Raw genomic sequence first — 21,591 nt, 5'->3', positions numbered from 1 at the left:
CAGACTGGGTCTAGGAACAGATTTGATCTTGGAATTAACTGGCCTGGATCCAGTTAGAGGCCTCTTACATCTCACTGGGTCAGAAAGGAACTGGTAGTAAGCAGTAATGTTGCAGGAGTTATAGAATTTGGCTTTTGAAAATTCACGGGGATTTTTGTGTTCTACCCCTTTGTTTCTTTTTTTCTTTTTTTTTTTTTTTTGTGCGCCTAGGTAGGAAAAAAATCACTGGCTAAGTTCATCAAGAGAACCTAAGAATAAAGCCAATATTTTAGATACAAATGGGATCCTTAATTTCTGGAAAACTGAGTTCCTTCTGGCTTATACATTAGGACTGTATACTAAGTCTTACAGAAATGGCAAAATGTTACTAAAGATAACTTAGAGTGGAACATTCCAAATGAACAACAATACCAACACATTTAAACAACAATGCCAAGTACATTTATAAGTGAGGGCTCTCGGTAAAGTCTCTTTGACTAAAAACAGTTTTGGCACTATGGGATGTCAACTGCTATTCTTTTTGGATTAATCTGCCTTGCACTCTTTGTTGACTGCTGTAGGTGACAGGATGAGGCATGTACAGAATTGTGGGACATGGGGAGCTTTTTCCTTCTCCCTACAAAAAAAGAAACTTGACAGCTGATGGGACTGTGGGGAAAAAAAAAATATATAGCGTTTATTCTGTTTTCTTAATTCTCATATTTAACTATGGTTCCATTGCCTTCCATGTTTTTTCAATCCTGTATACAAATAAAAACATCTCAATGGTACAAACTAAACTTCTTAAATAAGAAATAAATCACACATACTTTCACCACCCAAAAACAATTTTCATGTTTATTTATTCCCTTCAAGTCCTTGTCCACATGCAAACATAATTTGGGTACATATGTAAAAGTTATATATTTTGATTTTTTTACCCATTATTCATTATAATTGCTTTTCTGTAGTCTTCACAGTGACCACTGACTGTGTGCTATTCGTATTTACAGACTGTCATTCACAAATTTATAATTTCTCTTTAGTGGACATTAAACTTATTTTCCATATATTATGAAAAATTATTTTAGTTAAGGAACGAAATTCTGATACATAATACAACAGAGGTGAACCTTGAAAACATTATGCTAAGTGAAATAAGCCAGACCCAAATGGACCAATATCATAGGATTCCATGGTATATGAAGTACCTAGAATAGGCAAATTCCTAGAGAAATAAAGTAAAATAAAAGTTATTTTATATATATATATATATATATATATATATATATATATATATATATCCCCCTAGCCAGGGGCTAGGGAGAGAGGGAATGAGTAATTGTGATTTCATGGGTATAGTTGCCATTTAGGATGACAAAAAGTTGAGTAATTGTGATTTCATGGGTATAGTTGCCATTTAGGATGACAAAAAGTTTCTGGAAATGGATAAGCACCATGAATGTATATAATACCACTGCATTGTATGCTTAAAAATGGTTAAATGGTTAGTTTTGTGTTATGTGTACTTTACAACAATTTTTTAAAGAAGGTGGGGAGGGGTCTCCTCAGGCTTTTAGCAGCTTCCTGAGTTAGAAAAGAAATGTTGATGGTAGGAATACAGGTAGAGAACACTTTTATTTGGGTAGATGTTAGAAGCTGAGGCCAGGATAGGGTCACAAGGGCAATATTAAGTATGAGGAGAAGGAGGCCCTCAACTAAGGTCATTGCAAGGGAATGGAGTAGGGAATGGATAGGAGGGGTATTTTGGACAAAGATTGGCAGCTGATAGGTGTGGGGATTGCTCTCATATATCAGCCCAGGATATAATAATTCCCTGGGCAAATGGAACACAAGTTTTTTTGCGGGGAGTGATATAGCATGGTAGATCTTGAATTAAAACTTTTAAAATATTGACCAAAAGCTCAAAGGAGAAGACGATAGTGAAACACATGGGTATGGGCAATTTTAGTTAAATCAAGTGAGAAATAGAGCAAAGAAAGCACTTGGAGATGGGGGGAAGAAAAAGACCTTTTTTTTTTTTTTTTGACAGCTACAAGAACAGCAGAGTCAGACAGGGGATAGGCTCATGTCAGAGATCCAGTTTTATTTACTAAAAGTTCCTTGGGTATTCAAACATTCTGAAATTATGAGATCTTGCAAAAGGATGCCTTTGTTTAAACATTGCTTCATCAAGCTACAGAACAGAGTTTAACTTTGAGGACTTTGACCCCAGACAAGATAAAATATGTTTCACCTTGCCTATTACTTAACACATATTTGTTATCTATTTTAACTTCATGGATAAAAAATTTCAAAAATCTGTGTTAACTAATTTGCAAATGACTGTTTCAAATATCTGATTCGTAGGTTCCTTCTCTTACATTAATTAAGTTTGTTGTAAGTTCTTCACATTTTCAAATATTTTTGCATCGTTGAATATAATTGCTAAATCTCTATATGACATGTTGATTAATATGAAGTCAATTAAAAAAACTAACATATATTAAAACTTGTTCTTACTTTATTCCAGGCATAATGCTATGCATTTTATATATATTACATTGTGTAATCTCAATCCTTTGGAAAACATACATTCTAATTTCCAGTTCCAAAGTTGTGAGAAAACACTTTGAGGTTCTGACTGGTTAAGCAACTTAACAAAGAAGTATGAGATGGAACTAAAATTTGAAACCAGCCTAAGTTTTGAACCTATCAGTTGTGATGATTACCTTCTCCATGTTATTGTTAAATTATTGGCACATTTCTAAGAATTCTGAATGATATTTCAACAAAAGTTTCCGGATATGTGTTAAAATTTTTCTGTTTTTAATTTTTGTAATGAAACTGGGACAATTTCCAAAATGGTCATAGGTGTGAAATATTTGGCCCTGAGAAACTAAAGAAAATCTGTGCCTACTCCTGCTCTAAGTTTTTTAGTCATACCTGTTCTTAGAGGGCTGATATTTTCTATTCCAGATGAAAGAAGAATTTTCAGGCATATAATGACCAAAATACAGGAAAAAACTTATGATGGTGGTGGTGGAGTGTTCTGTTACAGGCATTTGGGAAGCTCACAGAACTCTTAATATTCACTTTTAATTATTTCCACAAGGGAGGAAGGGCATGGGTTTTGGAGCCATTCATATATGATTTCAAAATCTGACTCTGCATTTATCTCTAAGAACTTGAGAAATTTACTTAGTCCCTCTGAGATTTGGTGTATTCAGAATGAATATGATACTAACAGTACCTACATCATGAGTGTTACTTGAATGGAGATGTATAAAGCGCATTTTAAATTCATTTGTTTCCTTAACATTTTCCCTTCACTTCTTATCTTTCAGAGTTTCTTCTTCAAGGTCTCAAGGTCTGAAGCATCCCACAGAATGATCCTACTGAATAACTCCCATAAGCTGCTGGCCCTATACAAATCCTTGGCCAGGAGCATCCCTGAGTCCCTGAAGGTGAGGGAACAGTGGGAGGTCAGGACATGAGAGTAGGGTGTTGAGGATGAGAAAATAGCAGGCTTGTGATTCTAGTCCTTCCTGACTTTTTCCAGAGGGTTGAAGCTGGGAAAAAGGATGGGATTGGGGGCACAGGCTACATATCAAGAACTGCTGCTTCTCTTTGGAAAGAGGCAGCTAGGCCCACTCTGCAGGTTTTGCCACTCATTTGGAGAGGCGGTGGAGCATGGTGGCTACAAACATGGTTTGGAGCCTGTCTGAATGGATATGCATTCCAAGGCTGCCATTTTCTAGTCAGATGGCTTTGTGGATGTTTCTTTCCCTTTCTCTGACTTTACATTTGGTTTTTTCATCAATGAGATGGGAATAATATTAGCACCTACCTCTTAAAGTTGCTATGGACACTGAAAAAATCTACACAATATAAATGCTAAGAGCATTGCCAAGTGCCCAGCTAGTACACAGTAGCTCTTTCATATCACAAGGACAGTCCTACCTGTGAGTTCTGCCTGCTTGCTGGTAACTTCACGTCCATCAGTATGGTCCTGGAGATGCTGCTTATCTCACCATCACTGACTTGGTCTCAGTACCTTCTCTTAATCTCCATTTTTCTCTTCCTCTTCACAACCAGATCCTCACCTCTGGGGATCTCAACCTCTCCTAGTCTCTTTCATCCCTCCTTCAGGTGTATGGCTCTGTGTATCACATCAATCACGGGAACCCCTTCAACATGGAGGTGCTGGTGGACTCCTGGCCTGAATATCAGATGGTTATTATCCGGCCTCAAAAGCAGGTAGGCACACAGACAGGGACTGGTGGAGCCAGGCAGGTCCACAGGGCCTGAGGAAGTGATGAGTTCAGACACCAGGGCTGCTTTCACAGGGTGAAAGGAAACGTGAGTGTTTAAAAACACTCCTTCAGTACTGGGCACCTTCATGAGTACCACGTGTTCCCACCCTTCATGTAAAGCACAGGACTTTTCTGGGAAAGGGGGTGGAGGAGGAAGTGGAGGAAAAGGACAAGGCTGACACTCACAGATTAAGGGCCCTTTGAGGTGGCAGGGATCACCTGCAGGGGCTGAAAGGAGGCCAATTTACAGGGAAAGTTGGGTGTCTGAGATATCAGAACAGTGGCTTAGAAGCAAAAACCAAGCAGAAGTCTACCAGTAAAATTACCTCTCAGGGCCAGGCATTGTGTCTTCAACCTGTAATCCCAGCATTTGGGGAGGCCAAGGCAGGAGGATCACTTGAGTCCAGGAGTTTGAGACCAGCCTGTGCAACATAGTGAGACCTCATCTCTACAGAAAATAAACAAAATTAGCAGGGCATGGTGGTGCATGTTTATTCTCCTAGCTACTCAGGAGGCTGAGGTGGGAGGATAGCTTGAGCCCCAGAAGATCGAGGTTGCAGTGAGCCAAGATCACACCACTGTACTGAAGCCTGGGCAACAGAGCAAGACTCTGTTGTTTTTGTTTTGTTTTTCAAAAAAAAAGTTACTTCTTAGGAGCCAGGGAAGGGACTCATAATTACTGTGTGTCAACTACGTGGAAGCACTTCTCTCGTTAGTGAATGTTATCATCAGGAGCATTAATATCTCCAATTTAGAGATAAGGAAATGACATTGAGAAATATTAAGTCATGTAGCTGCTGGATTCCTGATGTTAAAGCATTGCCCAATCTGAATTCAAGTTCAGTGGACTCTACCACTTTTACTAGCTATATAACCATAGGCACTTCTGTGAGTTTCATCATCTGTTAAAATGGGGAAAATAAGAGGATCTTCTTCAGAGGATTACACAAGGTTTAAATGAGATACTGTATGTTAAACACTTAGTACATAGCACATAACTGTAAATAGTGTTTACCATAATTAGCCATTATTGGCTGAGGACACACAAGAAATAAATGATTGAGCTGAAATAGTAATACAAACCTAGGTGTATTTTTTTCCTAAATACTTCACCTTTGTGTTTGTGTGTTTCATAAACATCTGGTTAGTAAACTGAAGCGTCATTGCCAGCCCAACTTCATGTGGGTGTAAACGCTGAGCCCCCAAATAATAATAAGCCACACCAGGTCAAGACTAGTTTGCAAACTGGGTCAGGATTGGGATGCAGAAAGTGACAAAGTGACCCTAGCTTGAGGAACAGAGGGGTAAAGGGGATGGGAACCAGGCTGAGCCTAACACCTTCCTTAGGGATGTTCTTTTAATCTCCTGGCTTCCTGAAAATTTGGGATCAAAGATTAATGTTTAGTTTATTTAATCAGTGGTCCAATTTCTTCAAAGTGTGATATGCTAGATAACTGTAGGAAGTCAAATAGTTCTTTTTACTTCAGTAAGTTTGTAGTTATTATATGTATTTTAGCAATGCAACTATAGCATCAAGCCATAACTTCAGATATGCATTGCTTTGCACAAAGCTAGTTTTTATAAAATGAGTCAATAAACAAAAATATGAAAATATAAAAGTTCCACACCACAGATATGAGACCAAAAAAAAAAAAAAACAAAAAGGAAAGAATGAAATATGCCGCAATTTACTTGGAAGTGCATTCACCTAGTCTGATTCCATAGCATACCATGTTTCTTTCAGTATTGAAAGTCAATCTGATTTTGAATAAGAGCTTTTCAGGGTGGGATGTAGGAGAATTTATCTAGAAAAAAATTAATTTTTTCATTCTTGGTTTTTAATCACAAAGATAATCTATGTTGATTATACAAGTAAAAAAATCCAACATGATTTTAAAAAGTTAATAACCTCTTACCTTCCCTTCCCTCCTCTCCTCCTTTCCTACCCCTTGGTGTAATCAGTGTCCTTGCCCATATTAATACACAGAAGGAATCCCAGCACTTTGGGAGGCCGAGGTGGGCGGATCAAGAGGTCAGGAGATCGAGACCACAGTGAAACCCCGTCTCTACTAAAAATACAAAAAAAAAAAAAATTAGCCAGGCGCGGTGGCGGGCGCCTGTAGTCCCAACTACTTAGGAGGCTGAGGCCGGAGAATGGTGTGAAACTGGGAGGCGGAGCTTGCAGTGAGCTGAGATCCCACCACTGCACTCCAGCCTCGAGCGACGGAGCGAGACTCCATCTAAAAAAACAAAACAAAAAAATGCAAAGAGGGATATTCACTGATGATCTCTTTTGTCATCACTCTTAATTTGCCTTTAACATATGGAAATCACTTTGGGTGAATCAATACAGCACTAAAGTATTCGTTTTAATAACTGTGGCATTTCATGGAGTCAATGCAATGCTATTTAGTCAATCATTCTCCTGCTGTTGGGTTCAAACTGTTCATACTTCTTTGCCACTGCAAACAAGCTTCAATAAACATCTTCATATACATATCTTTACATCCTGGAAATTTTTCTCAGTACAATTGATTTCCAAAAGGAATATCTCCAAGTTACAGTTTATCTTATTCTAAGCAGGCAATGCCAAATTACCTTCCCAAAGGATTGGATTCCACAATTTTATATTTATTAGCAATGTATGGAAGAATTGTTTCCCCACATTCTCACCAGCACTGAATATTATCCCTCTTTTAATTTATCCCAAACTGGTGGGTGAAAAATGGCATCTTCTCGTAGATTTAATTTGCATTTCCCTGACTAGTGATATTGAACATATTATATTTTCATGTTTCTCAGTCATTTGGTGTTTACTTTTGACCTGTTTATATCCTTTGACCATTTTTACACTGGGGTTTTGTGTCATTCTCAAAATTTTGTAAGTGTTTTGGATACTAAGGATACTAAAAAAAGGTGTATGCTACAAATTTGTTGCCCAATTTATAATTATTTTCTATTTTATTGATGGGGATTTTGACATTGAGTAATTTTTTATTTTCATGTAATCAAATATATTATCTTTTTCACTATGACTTCTGAGGTTTTGGGTTTTTCTGGTTAATAATTAGGAAGATTTTTGCTACTCCAAGATCATACAACTGTTTTCTCATTTTGTCTTATCATGAGTTAATTTTTACTTTTGACATTGCAAACTTCATTCTATTTGGAATATATTTTTGAATAGCATGAATTAACAATCTTTTATATTAATCTTCCTTATGGCTGGCTAATTATGTTAGTACCATTTCTTAAATAAGTCATTCCCTACTGAAACATAAATGTCTATTTTGTAATATAACAAGTTATACATTTTTGTATCTGTTTCTGTATTTTTTCTAGTCTTTTTTCATGGTATTTCATTGTTTTTGTGGTAAATTTTAATATCCAATAAAGCAAATCACCCTTCACCAGTCATTTTTTACTTTCCTATTTCTTGTAAACTTAATAGCTATAAGAAGATAAACTAATTCTTCCAGTTTCCCACCAACTACCCCAAATAACTATTGCAGTTGTGATTGGTATTGGAGGAGCATTTTTTGACAATTTTGGAAGGATTACTATTTTTGTGACACTAAATTTTTTCATCAAGAAATATGGTCTTTTTCTCACTCTTTTCAGTTTGCATTCTATGCCATCTGGTAAAATGTTAGTGTTTTCCTGTGATAAACTAAGTGATTTTTCCATTAAGTTTACCCTTAGGTATTTTATACTATTTGTTAAGATTATTAAATTATTTTCCTGTTATATTTCTGAGCATTATTATTTTGTTATTGCTTTGTATTTGTATTCTTGATTTCCAAATATGTCCCACTATTCTTTAAAATTCTGTTTGTGTGGGGGATTATTTGTTTTGTTTTTTGTTGAAGTCTCTTGGATTTTCTAAGTGTGTAATACTGTAATCTACAAACAAAGTAATTTGCTGCTGCTTTGCCAATATTTGTATGGGTTTTTAGTTTCTTGCGTTATTGCATAATATGCAACCTAAGAAAACAATTCCAACTAATAATAATAATATTTCTATATTGTCTCATCCCTGATTTTAAATAGCTATAAAAGCTTACATTTGGAATTACATTTGATTCTGTATTTACAGGTTTAGAGCATTTTCCTGTTGTTCCTACTTTCATAGAACTTATATTTAGAATGCAGGGTAAATTTTATGTTATTTCATTTTTGTCTTTTCTATTTGGCAGTTTATACACTCATGTAATTTTTTTCTCCTTTAACTTACTACACTAAAAGACCTTCCAATCAAAGCCATTCTGGCCTTTCTAAAACCAACCGTTCATGTTCACATTTTTTGTATATGCTACTGAATATTTTATTCATAATTTTTGTATCTGCATGCATAAGGGAATGTGGTCATAACTCTCTTTTTGTTATTTCCTTGCCAGATTTGGCATTAGGATCTTTTCATCTGTTACTGAAGTCTACTATTAAAATCATGTGTTTGTTTCTGGCTTATGTAGAATTTAAATGTAAAATAATCTGATTTTAGCTACATTTTATTTTTTAATTTCAACATTCTTTTTAGATACAGGGGGTACATGTGCAGATTTGTTACATGGGAAGATTGCATGATGCTGATTCTTGGAGTATGGACAGATTCCATCACCCTGGTAGTGAGCATAGTACCCAATAGGTAGTTTTCTAACCCAGCCCCTTTTACTCCACCTTCTGGTAGTCCACACTGTCTATTGTTCCTACATTTATGCCCATGTGTGGTCAATGCTTAGCTCCCAGTTATGAGTGAGAGCATGTGATATTTGATTTTCTATTACAGCAATAATTTGCTTAGGATTATTGCACTGTGGAAAGTAGTCTGGAAATTTCTTAGAGAACTTAAAACAGAGTTGCCATCTGACCCAGCAATGTCTTTACTAGGTAAATACCCAAAAGAAAATGAATCATTCTACCAACATGACACATGCACTTGTATGTTCATTGCTGCACAGTTCACAATAGCAAAGACAGGGAATCAACCCAGGTGCTCATCAAAGGTAGATTGGATAAAAAACTTGGTACATATATTTTTATGGGATACTACACAGCAATAGAAAATAATAAAATCATGTCCTTTGTAGCAACATGGATGGAGCTGGAGGCCATAACTCTTGTCTACTTTTTAAAAGGTAGATGTTTAATTTCATTTCTGATATTTTCTATTAGTTTGTTGAGGATTTCTATTTTTTTGAAAGTCAATATTGATAGTTTATTCTTGAGGGATAACATCCATTTCTTTTATCAGTAAATATCTTGCCTTGGAGTAGTATGTAATCTTCTATTAGAAGTCTTTTGTTCTTTTCTCTGTTTCTTCTGTTTCTGTTATCATAGATTATAGTCTTTTTTTTTTTTTTGCTTTTTTCTCTTTCTCTTGTATTTCTTTTAATAAATGCCTTACCAGAAGTTTATCTCTCTTTCTTCTTCTCTCTCCCTTTTTGCCATTTAAAAATGAACTTTTGGCTTTATATATCCTTTGCACTATGTCTTGCTCTCCATTTCATTATTTATAGCTTTCATTTTTACAAATTGTTCCATTTCTTATTTTCTAGTTTATTTTGATATTCTTTTATATATTTCCTTGACTATTTACTTGGCTATTTTTGGTCATTCTTTTAAAATCAGGTCTTTTAAAACATCTACTCTTCTAAATTCACTGATGTTTTGGTTTTGACCATATTCAGGAACTTGCATTTATAAAAGCACCCTGAAATTCTTGAAGGTTTCTTTAAATTAATTACACTATTTTCTCTTTAACTCTTTAGCAATATGATTTCCAACATAATATTAATACATTCACTGCTAAAACGCTCACACTTATTGTTTCTATTTCCCCTGATAAACAGATCCTCATCTTCCAATGAAGTTTCTGTCTTGCCAGAATGGGATCACGAGTCTCTTTCTTTCAAACCCAAGAGTCTAACACCACATAAATTACCCAGAGAGCTACCAAAAATTCAGTTACATCATTCTATTTTGTGGGCTTCTGGGTGTAAAGCCAGTGTCACTCTTCGAATAGGCTGATATCCTGTAGGCTTGGGAAAAGGCAATGTCTCATTAATGTTTATATTCACTAAAGTATCTTACTTAAGCCCTGGACACTGTAGATTCTAGGACACTATTGACTCTAGGTGTCTGGTGAAACAGTAGGCACTAAAAATTAGAGAAATCACAGTTAAATTTATTTTGAGCCAAGTTTAAGGACTTAAGTCTTAACAACACAAACTCAGTACAACCCAGAATGTGTCCCACAGTAGGTTACCTGGGGCACAGTATATATAACAGGAGTATCCGTTTGGCACAGGTGGTAAGAGAAGCAGGGAGAGAAGCAATTGTTGCATTTTCTTATTCTGCTGGGTGCTTGGTGATGCTATACATAAAAGAAGGTAAGTGTGCAGTTGAGTGGGTAGGGAGAAAGGTGAGGCTTCTTAAGGCCTGGTGGAGGGTGACTGATTTCATCCTGTCTTAGTTCTGCATGTGCTAAAGAGGTTTATAACCAATACTTGTCAGGGTTAAATATTTAACAAACTCCAGTTACACAGGTAAGAGGTCAGTGGTAGCTTATAGGCCTAGGTTTTATTATTGATGTGCCTAGCTGCAGCCATCATGGGTCACTGTTAAAATTATCTTTTGAACTTTCATTTTTCTGATAATTGCAACCAGTGAGAGGTGAAGAAAAAGTTCAAGGGAATGACCTGATCTTACACCATCCAATACAGGAGATGACTGATGACATGGATTCATACACAAACGTATATCATATATTCTCCAAAGAACCTCAAAAATCAGAAGAAGTTTTGAAAAATTGTGAGATCATAAACTGGAAACAGAGACTCCAAATCCAAGGTAACGAGTCTGAAGAAATGGGCAAGCAGCAGTGCTTCTCAAATTGTGTCTTCAAGTAACAGCATTAGCATCACCTGAGAGCTCATTAGAAATGTAAATTCACAGAAACTCTGGGTACTGGGAGAGTTGGAGCAATCTGTGGTGTGACAAGGACTCCATCTGATTGTGGTGTAAACTCAAGTTTGAGAACTACTAAGCACTGAGGTATTAATCAGGTGGGAGCAGTGTAAGTAGAGAACTCCATGTCTGACAATATTGCTTTCTTGGCTTTCTTCCCAGGTTTTCAAGAAAGTTTAGCTGAGGGGATAAGAGCGGCTACATTTTCAAAGTCAGTGAAAGTAGAGCATTCGAGAGCACTCCTCTTGGTTACAGAAGATATTCTGAAGCTCAATGCCTCCAATAAAAGCAAGCTTGGAAGCTGGGCTGAGACAGGCCACCCAGATGATGAATTTGAAAGGTACAAAAACATGTGCTGATCATTTATAATTGCTATTCCTTGTAAATGTTTGTAATTCACATAAATCAGTTTTGGAATGAAGAGAGGATGAATTCATTCCTTGGGATGAATAAATGTTGTCAAAGTTCAAAATCCAAAACTGCAATGGTGAGTCTTTAAACAAGAAGAGTTCCTGGGATCTCTAGATTGGGATGGCACCTAGAAATTACAGGAGTGGGGATGAAAGTTGTTGGCTTTCTTTTTGTTTTCTACAGCGAAACTCCCAACTTTAAGTATGCCCAGCTGGATGTGTCTTATGCTGGCCTGGTAAATGACAACTGGAAGCGAGGGAAGAATGAGAGGAGCCTGCATTACATCAAGCACTGCATAGAAGACCTGCCATCAGCCTGTTTGCTTGGCCCAGAGGGAGTCCCGGTCTCATGGGTAACCATGGACCCTTCTTGTGAAGTAGGAATGGCCTACAGCATGGAAAAATACCGAAGGACAGGCAACATGGCACGAGTGATGGTGCGATACATGAAATATCTGCGTCAGAAGAATATTCCATTTTACATCTCTGTGCTGGAAGAAAATGAAGACTCCCGCAGATTTGTGGGGCAGTTTGGTTTCTTTGAGGCCTCCTGTGAGTGGCACCAATGGACCTGCTACCCACAGGATCTAGTTCCATTTTAGACAATGAAGCTGCTTTGTAATCTCTGCCAAGCCATCTCTTAATATTAAAGCAGACACCACAGAATAGATTTCTTCACTTACAAATGCATATTGGGCACTTATAATACAGCAGGAACTCTTCTCACATGGAGCCTTGATGTTAAAAGACACAGCCATGCTCTTGAGGAGCTTACAATCCTGGCTGGAGGCAGGGGAAGGTATAGTCTTTAAATATGCTTAAGTGTTGTAGGGAAAGACGGGGTTACCAGTAAACATGTAACCAGAAAGCCAGGCTCAGTTCTTACCTCTGGGAACCAGAACTCTTTATGAAACTTGGTTAATAGAATCTACTATCTGGAAGATAAATGAAGGATTTTAATAAAATTTTCAATAGAATAAACCTAATATATATGGATACATTATCAAAAACGAATGTCCCTGCTATTTCTGGATTTATGAGGCAATTGGTACACTAAAGAATGGAATCAGTCTCTTAGTTCAGTGAGTAGAAAGGTATCCAAGGTGAAGCCTGAGACGAATGGCTTTCCCAGGCTACCTTCCATCATTGTGCAGAAAAGAAATCCAGAGAATCAAATGGACTGGCCTTGGGGCCTCTGCTATGGAAATGCCATTTTTTGTGTCTCCTTTCTCTTACTCTTTCTCATATCCTCTTCATGATTGAAGCGTGGCACAAGGCAAGGTGTTGCCTGCGAGTCTGGTTGTAAGTTCAGCCTTTGGTGTTTCACCACTGCTATCATAAGGGGTCAGGGACATTCCGGGGAGAAGTGACCACTAAGATGAGGATTAGAGAGTGAGTAGAGGTGAGCCAGACAAAAAAAAGCAGAAAATGCAGATGATGGAAAGGACATGTGCCATGCACTATCATAAGAACTTCCTAACTGAACACTGATATTACAATTCTGAATCTCTGATCTTAAAAAAATAATTACACTTCACCAACAAAACTTGGCCCCTTTTGGTTCCACTCTGCCACACTGCCATTGGAACTTAGATTACTGTGAACGTTGTAGCTATAGCAAAAATAAATAAATAAGTAAATAATTGTCATTTTCATTCTTTCTGATAGTCTAGATTTAAAGCAGAAAAGATACCTTAATAGAATTGGCTTTGAGAGTAAAGTCTGCCAGTATTAAGAAACACCTATTCTCCTCTCTCCATAAAAAACAAAACTTCCACAAAATTGCATGTTTCTATTTGACGTGATATTAAAGCGTGCAATCCCAGCAATTAAAGAATTGTGTAGGTCTTGGAGCATTTTAAAAAAACTTCATCTTTGAAGGCTGTGGTAGATCTGTTACCGCTTAGTATGATTCAATCCAATCAGATTTCTAAACTCCTAAGACCTGGCTGATTGTTACATTGACTGAAATGAAAGCATGGTCTGAGAAAGAGAAGAAACATGTCATTTGGGATTTCAAAGAGTGGAACATTCTTACATAAAAAATAAACTCGGGAACTTGGGGTAATATGAAAACAGCTATATTTTTCACTCAAGATGCAAAAGCTAATATAGATGATGAAAGAAGACAAAGCAAATAAAATTTGCCTATTTCAAAATGGTGCCTCGGGCAGGTCCTGTATCCAGAAGAGGATGCTCATCCAGGGTCTGTAGCTCAGGTCATCTTAGCGCAGCCCAGCTGGCAGCTTCCCTCCTCTGCCCCTTCCCTGAATGCAAGCCAGCTTCCCTTATCTAACCCTTCATGGTCCTGTTACCATAGTGATTCCCAAACCTTATCATCCACTTGGATTAAAAAACACAAGAAAGCATGGGAAAGAGGAAGAAGGATTTCTTAAATATGGCACAAATAAGTCCAAAATTATCAGTAAACACAATACAAATGAATGGGGTGATTTTTTTATTAAAACATGTTTTTCATATTGAGTTAAACGCAAAGTCCAAGAAGCACGCATTAATCTGCTCTGGCTGCCATAACAAAGTTTCATACACTGAGTAGCTTACACAACAGAAATTGATTTCTCACTCGTTTGGAAACTGGGAAGGGATATGACAAGGTTCTGGCGAGGTAGGTTTCATTCTCAGTCCTCCTCTCTCAGCTTGTTGATGGCTGCTATCTCTCTGTGCCCTCACATGGTGTAGAGGAGGGCTCAGACTCTCTTCCTTTTCTTAGAAGGACTTAATGTCATCATGGGGGCTCCACCCTCATGACGTCATCTAAACTCAATTACGTCTGAAAGGCCCACCTCCAGATACATCTGGAGTTGGGACTTCGACATGAATTTGGGGATCACAGTCAGTACATAATAAAGCACATCTGAAATAAAAACACAAAGGTTAAAGGAAAAACATATACTAAATGATTTTGAAACTGAAAAAGCAAAGTAATAACATCAATACTAGGCAAAATAGAACTTAAGATGAAAATCTGCTAAATACAGAATTCTCCCACAAGATAGATCATGAATCTTCCTCACAACACAATTACAAAATACATATGGCAAAAGCTGACAGACATACAAAAAGAAATAGGCAAATCCACAGTCTCAGTAGGAGAACTCAAAATACTTCCCTCAGAAAGCAACAGATGATGCAGATAACAAAGACAACTTGACAAAATGCCATCACAAGTTGATATTTCTGGTGATGTTGGGGTTATCTGCTTACTGTGTATTTGAGAACTTCTGTTCATCTGTTTGTCAAACTGACCTGCAGGGGGTGCTGGGGAGGGAAACACTAGATAGGGAGGGTGGGGAAACTTCTTTAAGTCTAGAGGATCCTGGTCCCCCAATGATCATCATCTATCAGGGGCAAGCACTGCTGATACAGGAGCTAAAAAATCAATTATTTAGGCAGTTAGTGTCAGGCCTCTGAGCCCAGGCCAGGCCGTCACATCCCCTGTGACTTGCACGTATACATCCAGATGGCGTAAAGTAACTGAAGATCCACAAAAGAAGTAAAAACAGCCTTAACTGATGACATTCCACCATTGTGATTTGTTCCTGCCCCACCCTAACTGATCAATGTACTTTGTAGTCTCCCCCACCCTTAAGAAGGTTATTTGTAATTCTCCCCACCCTTGAGAATGTACTTTGTGAGATCCACCGCTGCCCACCAGAGAACAACTCCCTTTGACTGTAATTTTCCATTACCTTCCCAAATCCTATAAAATGGCCCCACCCCTATCTCCCTTCACTGACTCTCTTTTCGGACTCAGCCCACTTGCACCCAGGTGAAATAAACAGCCATGTAGCTCACACAAAGCCTGTTTGGCGGTCTCTTCACACGGATGCGCATGAAAGTTAGTGTGGGTAAGGGAGTCGTTGGTAACGTTTTCCTTTTAATAAAAAAGCAGCCCTCATTTAATTTTTTTTTCCAACAACGATCAGCCTGAAAAATCAGCTGCAAGCATAGATAAGCAAGCTAAAAGCTTGCAAAGGTGGATGCCAGCACCTTTGCCAATAGAAAAGGGATACTTAGAAACCACGCATATTCGCATGTTCAACATGGAGGTTTCCTCTTCCTTCTTTTTTTTTTTTTTTTTTTTTTTGACGGAGTCTCGCTCTATTGCCCATGCTGGAGGGCAGCGGGGCAATGTCGGCTCACGGCAACCTCTGCCTCCCGGGTTCAAGCAGCTCTCTCCCTCAGCCTTCTGAGTGGCTGGGATTTCAGGCGCCCACCAACAGGCCCGGCTAAATTTGTGTGTGTGTGTGTGTGTGTGTGTGTGTGTGTGTGTTTTAGTGGAGATGAGTTTTCACCATCTTGGCCAAGCTGGTCTTGAACCCCTGACCTCAGAATCCACCCTCCTTGCCCTCAGAAAGTGCGGTGATGACAGGCGTGAGCTATGGCGCCCTGCCTCCTCTTCCCTTTTCTTTGTCTTCAAGTGTTCAGACGATATGGCGCTGGCTAGGTAGAGACTCCATCTGCATAATAAAAGATTAGGATGGGATGGCCAGCCTCTTCATGCATTCACACCTGGTCCAACCAACCCTCTGAACGCTGTGTAAATCAGACACTGTTTCCTCAAGCTCATCTATAAAACCAACCGCAACTTGCCCCAAACCTAGAAACCCGTTTAGGCACCCTTCCAATGCACAGGGAACTCTCTCTTCTTTCTTTTGCCTATTAACCTTCCACTCTAAAATCCACTCCTTTTTTTTTTTTTTTTTGAGAAGCAATTTTTTTTTTTTATTATACTTTAGGTTTTAAGGTACATGTGCACAATGTGCAGGTTAGTTACATATGTATACATGTGCCATGCAGGTGCGCTGCACCCACTAATTCGTCATCTAGCATTAGGTATACCTCCCAATGCTATCCCTCCCTCCTCCCCCCACGCCACAACAGTCCCCAGAGTGTGATGTTCCCCTTCCTCTGTCCATGTGTTCTCATTGTTCAATTCCCACCTATGAGTGAGAATATGCAGTGTTTGGTTTTTTGTTCTTGTGATAGTTTACTGAGAATGATGATTTCCAATTTCATCCATGTCCCTACAAAGGACATTAACTCATCATTTTTTATGGCTGCATAGTATTCCATGGTGTATATGTGCCACATTTTCTTAATCCAGTCTATCATTGTTGGACATTTGGGGTGGTTCCAAGTCTTTGCTATTGTGAATAATGCTGCAATAAACATACGTGTGTATGTGTCTTTATAGCAGCATGATTTATAGTCCTTTGGGTATATACCCAGTAATGAGATGGCTGGGTCAAATGGAATTTCTAGTTCTAGATCCCTGAGGAATCACCACACTGACTTCCACAATGCTTGAACTAGTTTACAGTCCCACCAACAGTGTAAAAGTGTTCCTATTTCTCCACATCCTCTCCAGCACCTGTTGTTTCCTGACTTTTAAATGATTGCCATTCTAACTGGTGTGACATGGTATCTCATTGTGGTTTTGATTTGCATTTCTCTGATGGCCAGTGATGGTGAGCATTTTTTCATGTGTTTTTTGGCTGCATAAATGTCTTCTTTTGAGAAGTGTCTGTTCATGTCCTTTGCCCACTTTTTGATGGGGTTCTTTGTTTTTTTCTTGTAAATTTGTTTGAGTTCATTGTAGATTCTGGATATTAGCTCTTTGTCAGATGAGTAGGTTGCGAAAATTTTCTCCCATTTTGTAGGTTGCCTGTTCACTCTGATGGTAGTTTCTTTTGTTGTGCAGAAGCTCTTTAGTTTAATTAGATCCCATTTGTCAATTTTGGCTTTTGTTGCCATTGCTTTTGGTGTTTTAGACATGAAGTCCGTGCCCATGCCTATGTCCTGAATGGTAATGCCTAGGATGTCTTCTAGGGTTTTTATGGTTTTAGATCTAATGTTTAAGTCTTTAATCCATCTTGAATTGATTTTTGTGTAAGGTGTAAGGAAGGGATCCAGTTTCAGCTTTCTACATATGGCTATCCAGTTTTCCCAGCACCACTTATTAAATAGGGAATCCTTTCCCAATTTCTTGTTTTTCTCAGGTTTGTCAAAGATCAGATAGTTGTAGATATGCGGAATTATTTCTGAGGGCTCTGTTCTGTTCCATTGATCTATATCTCTGTTTTGGTACCAGTACCATGCTGTTTTGGTTACTGCAGTATTGTAGTATAGTTTGAAATAAGGTAGCACGATGGCTCCAGCTTTGTACTTTCAGCTTAGGATTGACTTGGCAATGCGGCCTCTTTTTTGGTTCCATATGAACTTTAAAGTAGTTTTTTCCAATTCTGTGAAGCAAGTCATTGGTAGCTTGATGGGGATGGCATTGAATCTGTAAATTACCTTGGGCAGTATGGCCATTTTCATGATATTGATTCTTCCTACTCATGAGCATGGAATGTTCTTCCATTTGTTTGTATCCTCTTTTATTTCCTTGAGCAGTGGTTTGTAGTTCTCCTTGAAGAGGTCCTTCACATCCCTTGTAAGTTGGATTCCTAGGTATTTTATTCTCTTGGAAGCAATTGTGAATGGGAGTTCACTCATGATTTGGCTCTCTGTTTGTCTCTTATTGGTGTATAAGAATGCTTGTGATTTTTGTACATTGATTTTGTATCCTGAGACTTTGCTGAAGTTGCTTATCAGCTTAAGGAGATTTTGGGCTGAGACAATGGGGTTTTCTAGATATACAATCATGTCGTCTGCAAAGAGGGCCAATTTGACTTCCTCTTTTCCTAATTGAATACCCTTTATTTCCTTCTCCTGCCTAATTGCCCTGGCCAGAACTTCCAACACTATGTTGAAAAGGAGTGGTGAGAGAGGACATCCCTGTCTTGTGCCAGTTTTCAAAGGGAGTGCTTCTAGTTTTTGCCCATTTTGTATGATATTGGCTGTAGGTTTGTCATACATAGCTGTTATTATTTTGAGATATGTCCCATCAATACCTAATTTATTGAGAGTTTTTAGCATGAAGGGCTGTTGAATTTTGTCAAAGGACTTTTCTGCATCTTTTGAGATAATCATGTGGTTTTTGTCTTTGGTTCTGTTTATATGCTAGATTACATCGGTTGATTTGCGTATATTGAACCAGTCGTGCATCCCATGGATGAAGCCCACTTGATCATGGTGGATAAGCTTTTTGATGTGCTGCTGGATTCTGTTTGCCAGTATTTTATTGAGGATTTTTGCATCAATGTTCACCAAGGATATTGGTCTAAAATTCTCTTTTTTGGTTGTGTCTCTGCCCAGCTTTGGTATCAGGATGATGCTGGCCTCATAAAATGAGTTAAGGAGGATTCCCTCTTTTTCTATTGATTGGAATAGTTTCAGAAGGAATGGTACCAGTTCCTCCTTGTACCTCTGGTAGAATTCGGCTGTGAATCCATCTGGTCCTGGACTCTTTTTGGTTGGTAAGCTATTGATTATTGCTACAATTTCAGATCCTGTTATTGGTCTATTGAGAGATTCAACTTCTTCCTGGTTTAGTCCTGGGAAAGTGTATGTGTTGAGGAAATTATCCATTTCTTCTAGATTTTCTAGTTTATTTGCATAGAGGTGTTTGTAGTATTCTCTGTTGGTAGTTTGTATTTCTGTGGGATCGGTGGTGATATCCCCTTTATCATTTTTTATTGCATCTATTTGATTCTTCTCTCTTTTTTTCTTTATTAATCTCGCTAGTGGTCAATCAATTTTGTTGATCCTTTCAAAAAACCAGCTCCTGGATTCATTTATTTTTTGAAGGGTTTTTTGTGTCTCTATTTCCTTCAGTTCTGCTCTGATTTTAGTTATTTCTTACCTTCTGCTAGCTTTTGAATGTGTTTGCTCTTGCTTTTCTAGTTCTTTTAATTGTGATGTTAGGGTGTCAATTGTGGATCTTTCCTGCTTTCTCTTGTGGGCATTTAGTGCTATAAATTTCCCTCTACACACTGCTTTGAATGCATCCCAGAAATTCTGGTATGTTGTGTCTTGGTTCTTGTTGGTTTCAAAGAACATCTTTATTTCTGCCTTCATTTCGTTATGTAGCCAGTAGTCATTCAGGAGCAGGTTGTTCAGTTTCCATGTAGTTGAGCAGTTTTGAGTGAGATTCTTAATCCTGAGTTCTAGCTTGATTGCACTGTGATCTGAGAGATAGTTTGTTATAATTTCTGTTCTTTTACATTTACTGAGGAGAGCTTTACTTCCAATTGTGTGGTCAATTTTGGAATAGGTGTGGTGTGGTGCTGAAAAAAATGTGTATTCTCTTGATTTGGGGTGGAGAGTTCTGTAGATGTCTATTAGGTCCGCTTGGTGCAGAGCTGAGTTCAATTCCTGGGTATCCTTGTTGACTTTCTGTCTCATTAATCTGTGTAATGTTGACAGTGGTGTGTTAAAGTCTCCCATTATTAATGTGTGGGAGTCTAAGTCTCTTTGTAGGTCACTCAGGACTTGCTTTATGAATCTGGGTGCTCCTGTATTGGGTGCATATATATTTAGGATAGTTAGCTCTTCTTGTTGAATTGATCCCTTTACCATTATGCAATGGCCTTCTTTGTCTCTTTTGATCTTTGTTGGTTTAAAGTCTGTTTTATCAGAGACCGGGATTGCACCCCCTGCCTTTTTTTGTTTTCCATTTGCTTGGTAGATTTTCCTCCGTCCTTTTATTTTGAGCCTATGTGTGTCTCTGCACATGAGATGGGTTTCCTGAATACAGCACACTGATGGGTCTTGAGTCTTTATCCAATTTGCCAGTCTGTGTCTTTTAATTGGAGCATTTAGTCCATTTACATTTAAAGTTAATATTGTTATGTGTGAATTTGATCCTGTCATTATGATGTTAGCTGGTTATTTTGCTCGTTAGTTGATGCAGTCTCTTCCTAGTCTCAATGGTCTTTACATTTTGGCATGATTTTGCAGTGGCTGGTACCAGTTGTTCCTTTCCATGTTTAGCGCTTCCTTCAGGAGCTCTTTTAGGGCAGGCCTGGTGGTGACAAAATCTCTCAGCATTTGCTTGTCTGTAAAGTATTTTATTTCTCCCTCACTTATGAAGCTTAGTTTGGCTGGATATGAAATTCTGGGTTGAAAATTCTTTTCTTTAAGATTGTTGAATATTGGCCCCCACTGTCTTCTGGCTTGTAGAGTTTCTGCTGAGATATCTGCTGTTAGTCTGATGGGCTTCCCTTTGAGGGTAACCCGACCTTTCTGTCTGGCTGCCCTTAACATTTTTTCCTTCATTTCAACTTTGGTGAATCTGACAATTATGTGTCTTGGAGTTGCTCTTCTCGAGGAGTATCTTTGTGGCGTTCTCTGTATTTCCTGAATCTGAATGTTGGCCTGCCTTGCTAGATTGTGGAAGTTCTCCTGGATAATATCCTGCAAAGTGTTTTCCAACTTGGCTGCATTCTCCCCATCACTTTCAGGTACACCAATCAGATGTAGATTTGGTCTTTTCACATAGTCCCACATTTCTTGGAGGCTTTGCTCGTTTCTTTTTATTCTTTTTTCTCTAAACTTCCCTTCTCACTTCATTTCATTCATTTCATCTTCCATTGCTGATACCCTTTCTTCCATTTGATCTCTTCAGCTCCTGAGGCTTCTGCATTCTTCACGTAGTTCTCGAGCCTTGGTTTTCAGCTCCATCAGCTCCTTTAAGCACTTCTCTGTATTGGTTATTCTAGTTATACATTCTTCTAAATTTTTTTCAAAGTTTTCAACTTCTTTGCCTTTGGTTTGAATATCTTCCCGTAGCTCAGAGTAATTTGATCTTCTGAAGCCTTCTTCTCTCAGCTCATCAAAGTCATTCTCCATCCAGCTTTGTTCCATTGCTGGTGAGGAACCGCATTCCTTTGGAGGAGGAGAGGTACTCTGTTTTTCAGAGTTTCCAGTTTTTCTGCTCTGTTTTTTCCCCATCTTTGTGATTTTATCTACTTTTGGTCTTTGATGATGGTGATGTACAGATGGGTTTTTGG

General features: G+C 38.2%; 1 protein-coding gene across 1 annotated transcript; it reads left to right on the top strand.

Annotated features, from left to right (window-relative positions):
* Positions 1-3,368: 3,368 nt before the first annotated feature.
* LOC100441710 (glycine N-acyltransferase-like protein 1) lies at positions 3,369-12,327 on the top strand. Its single transcript, XM_009246321.3, has 5 exons — positions 3,369-3,446; positions 4,132-4,239; positions 11,018-11,144; positions 11,424-11,601; positions 11,856-12,327. Exons 1-5 carry the CDS (start codon positions 3,369-3,371, stop codon positions 12,271-12,273), a joined length of 909 nt encoding a protein of 302 aa, XP_009244596.1. The 3' UTR covers positions 12,274-12,327.
* The last annotated feature ends 9,264 nt before the right edge of the window (positions 12,328-21,591 follow it).

This window comes from Pongo abelii, chromosome 9, assembly GCF_028885655.2.
Source record: "Pongo abelii isolate AG06213 chromosome 9, NHGRI_mPonAbe1-v2.0_pri, whole genome shotgun sequence".
NCBI classification, from domain to species: domain Eukaryota; kingdom Metazoa; phylum Chordata; class Mammalia; order Primates; family Hominidae; genus Pongo; species Pongo abelii.
This window is presented reverse-complemented; position numbering and strand designations above follow the sequence as displayed.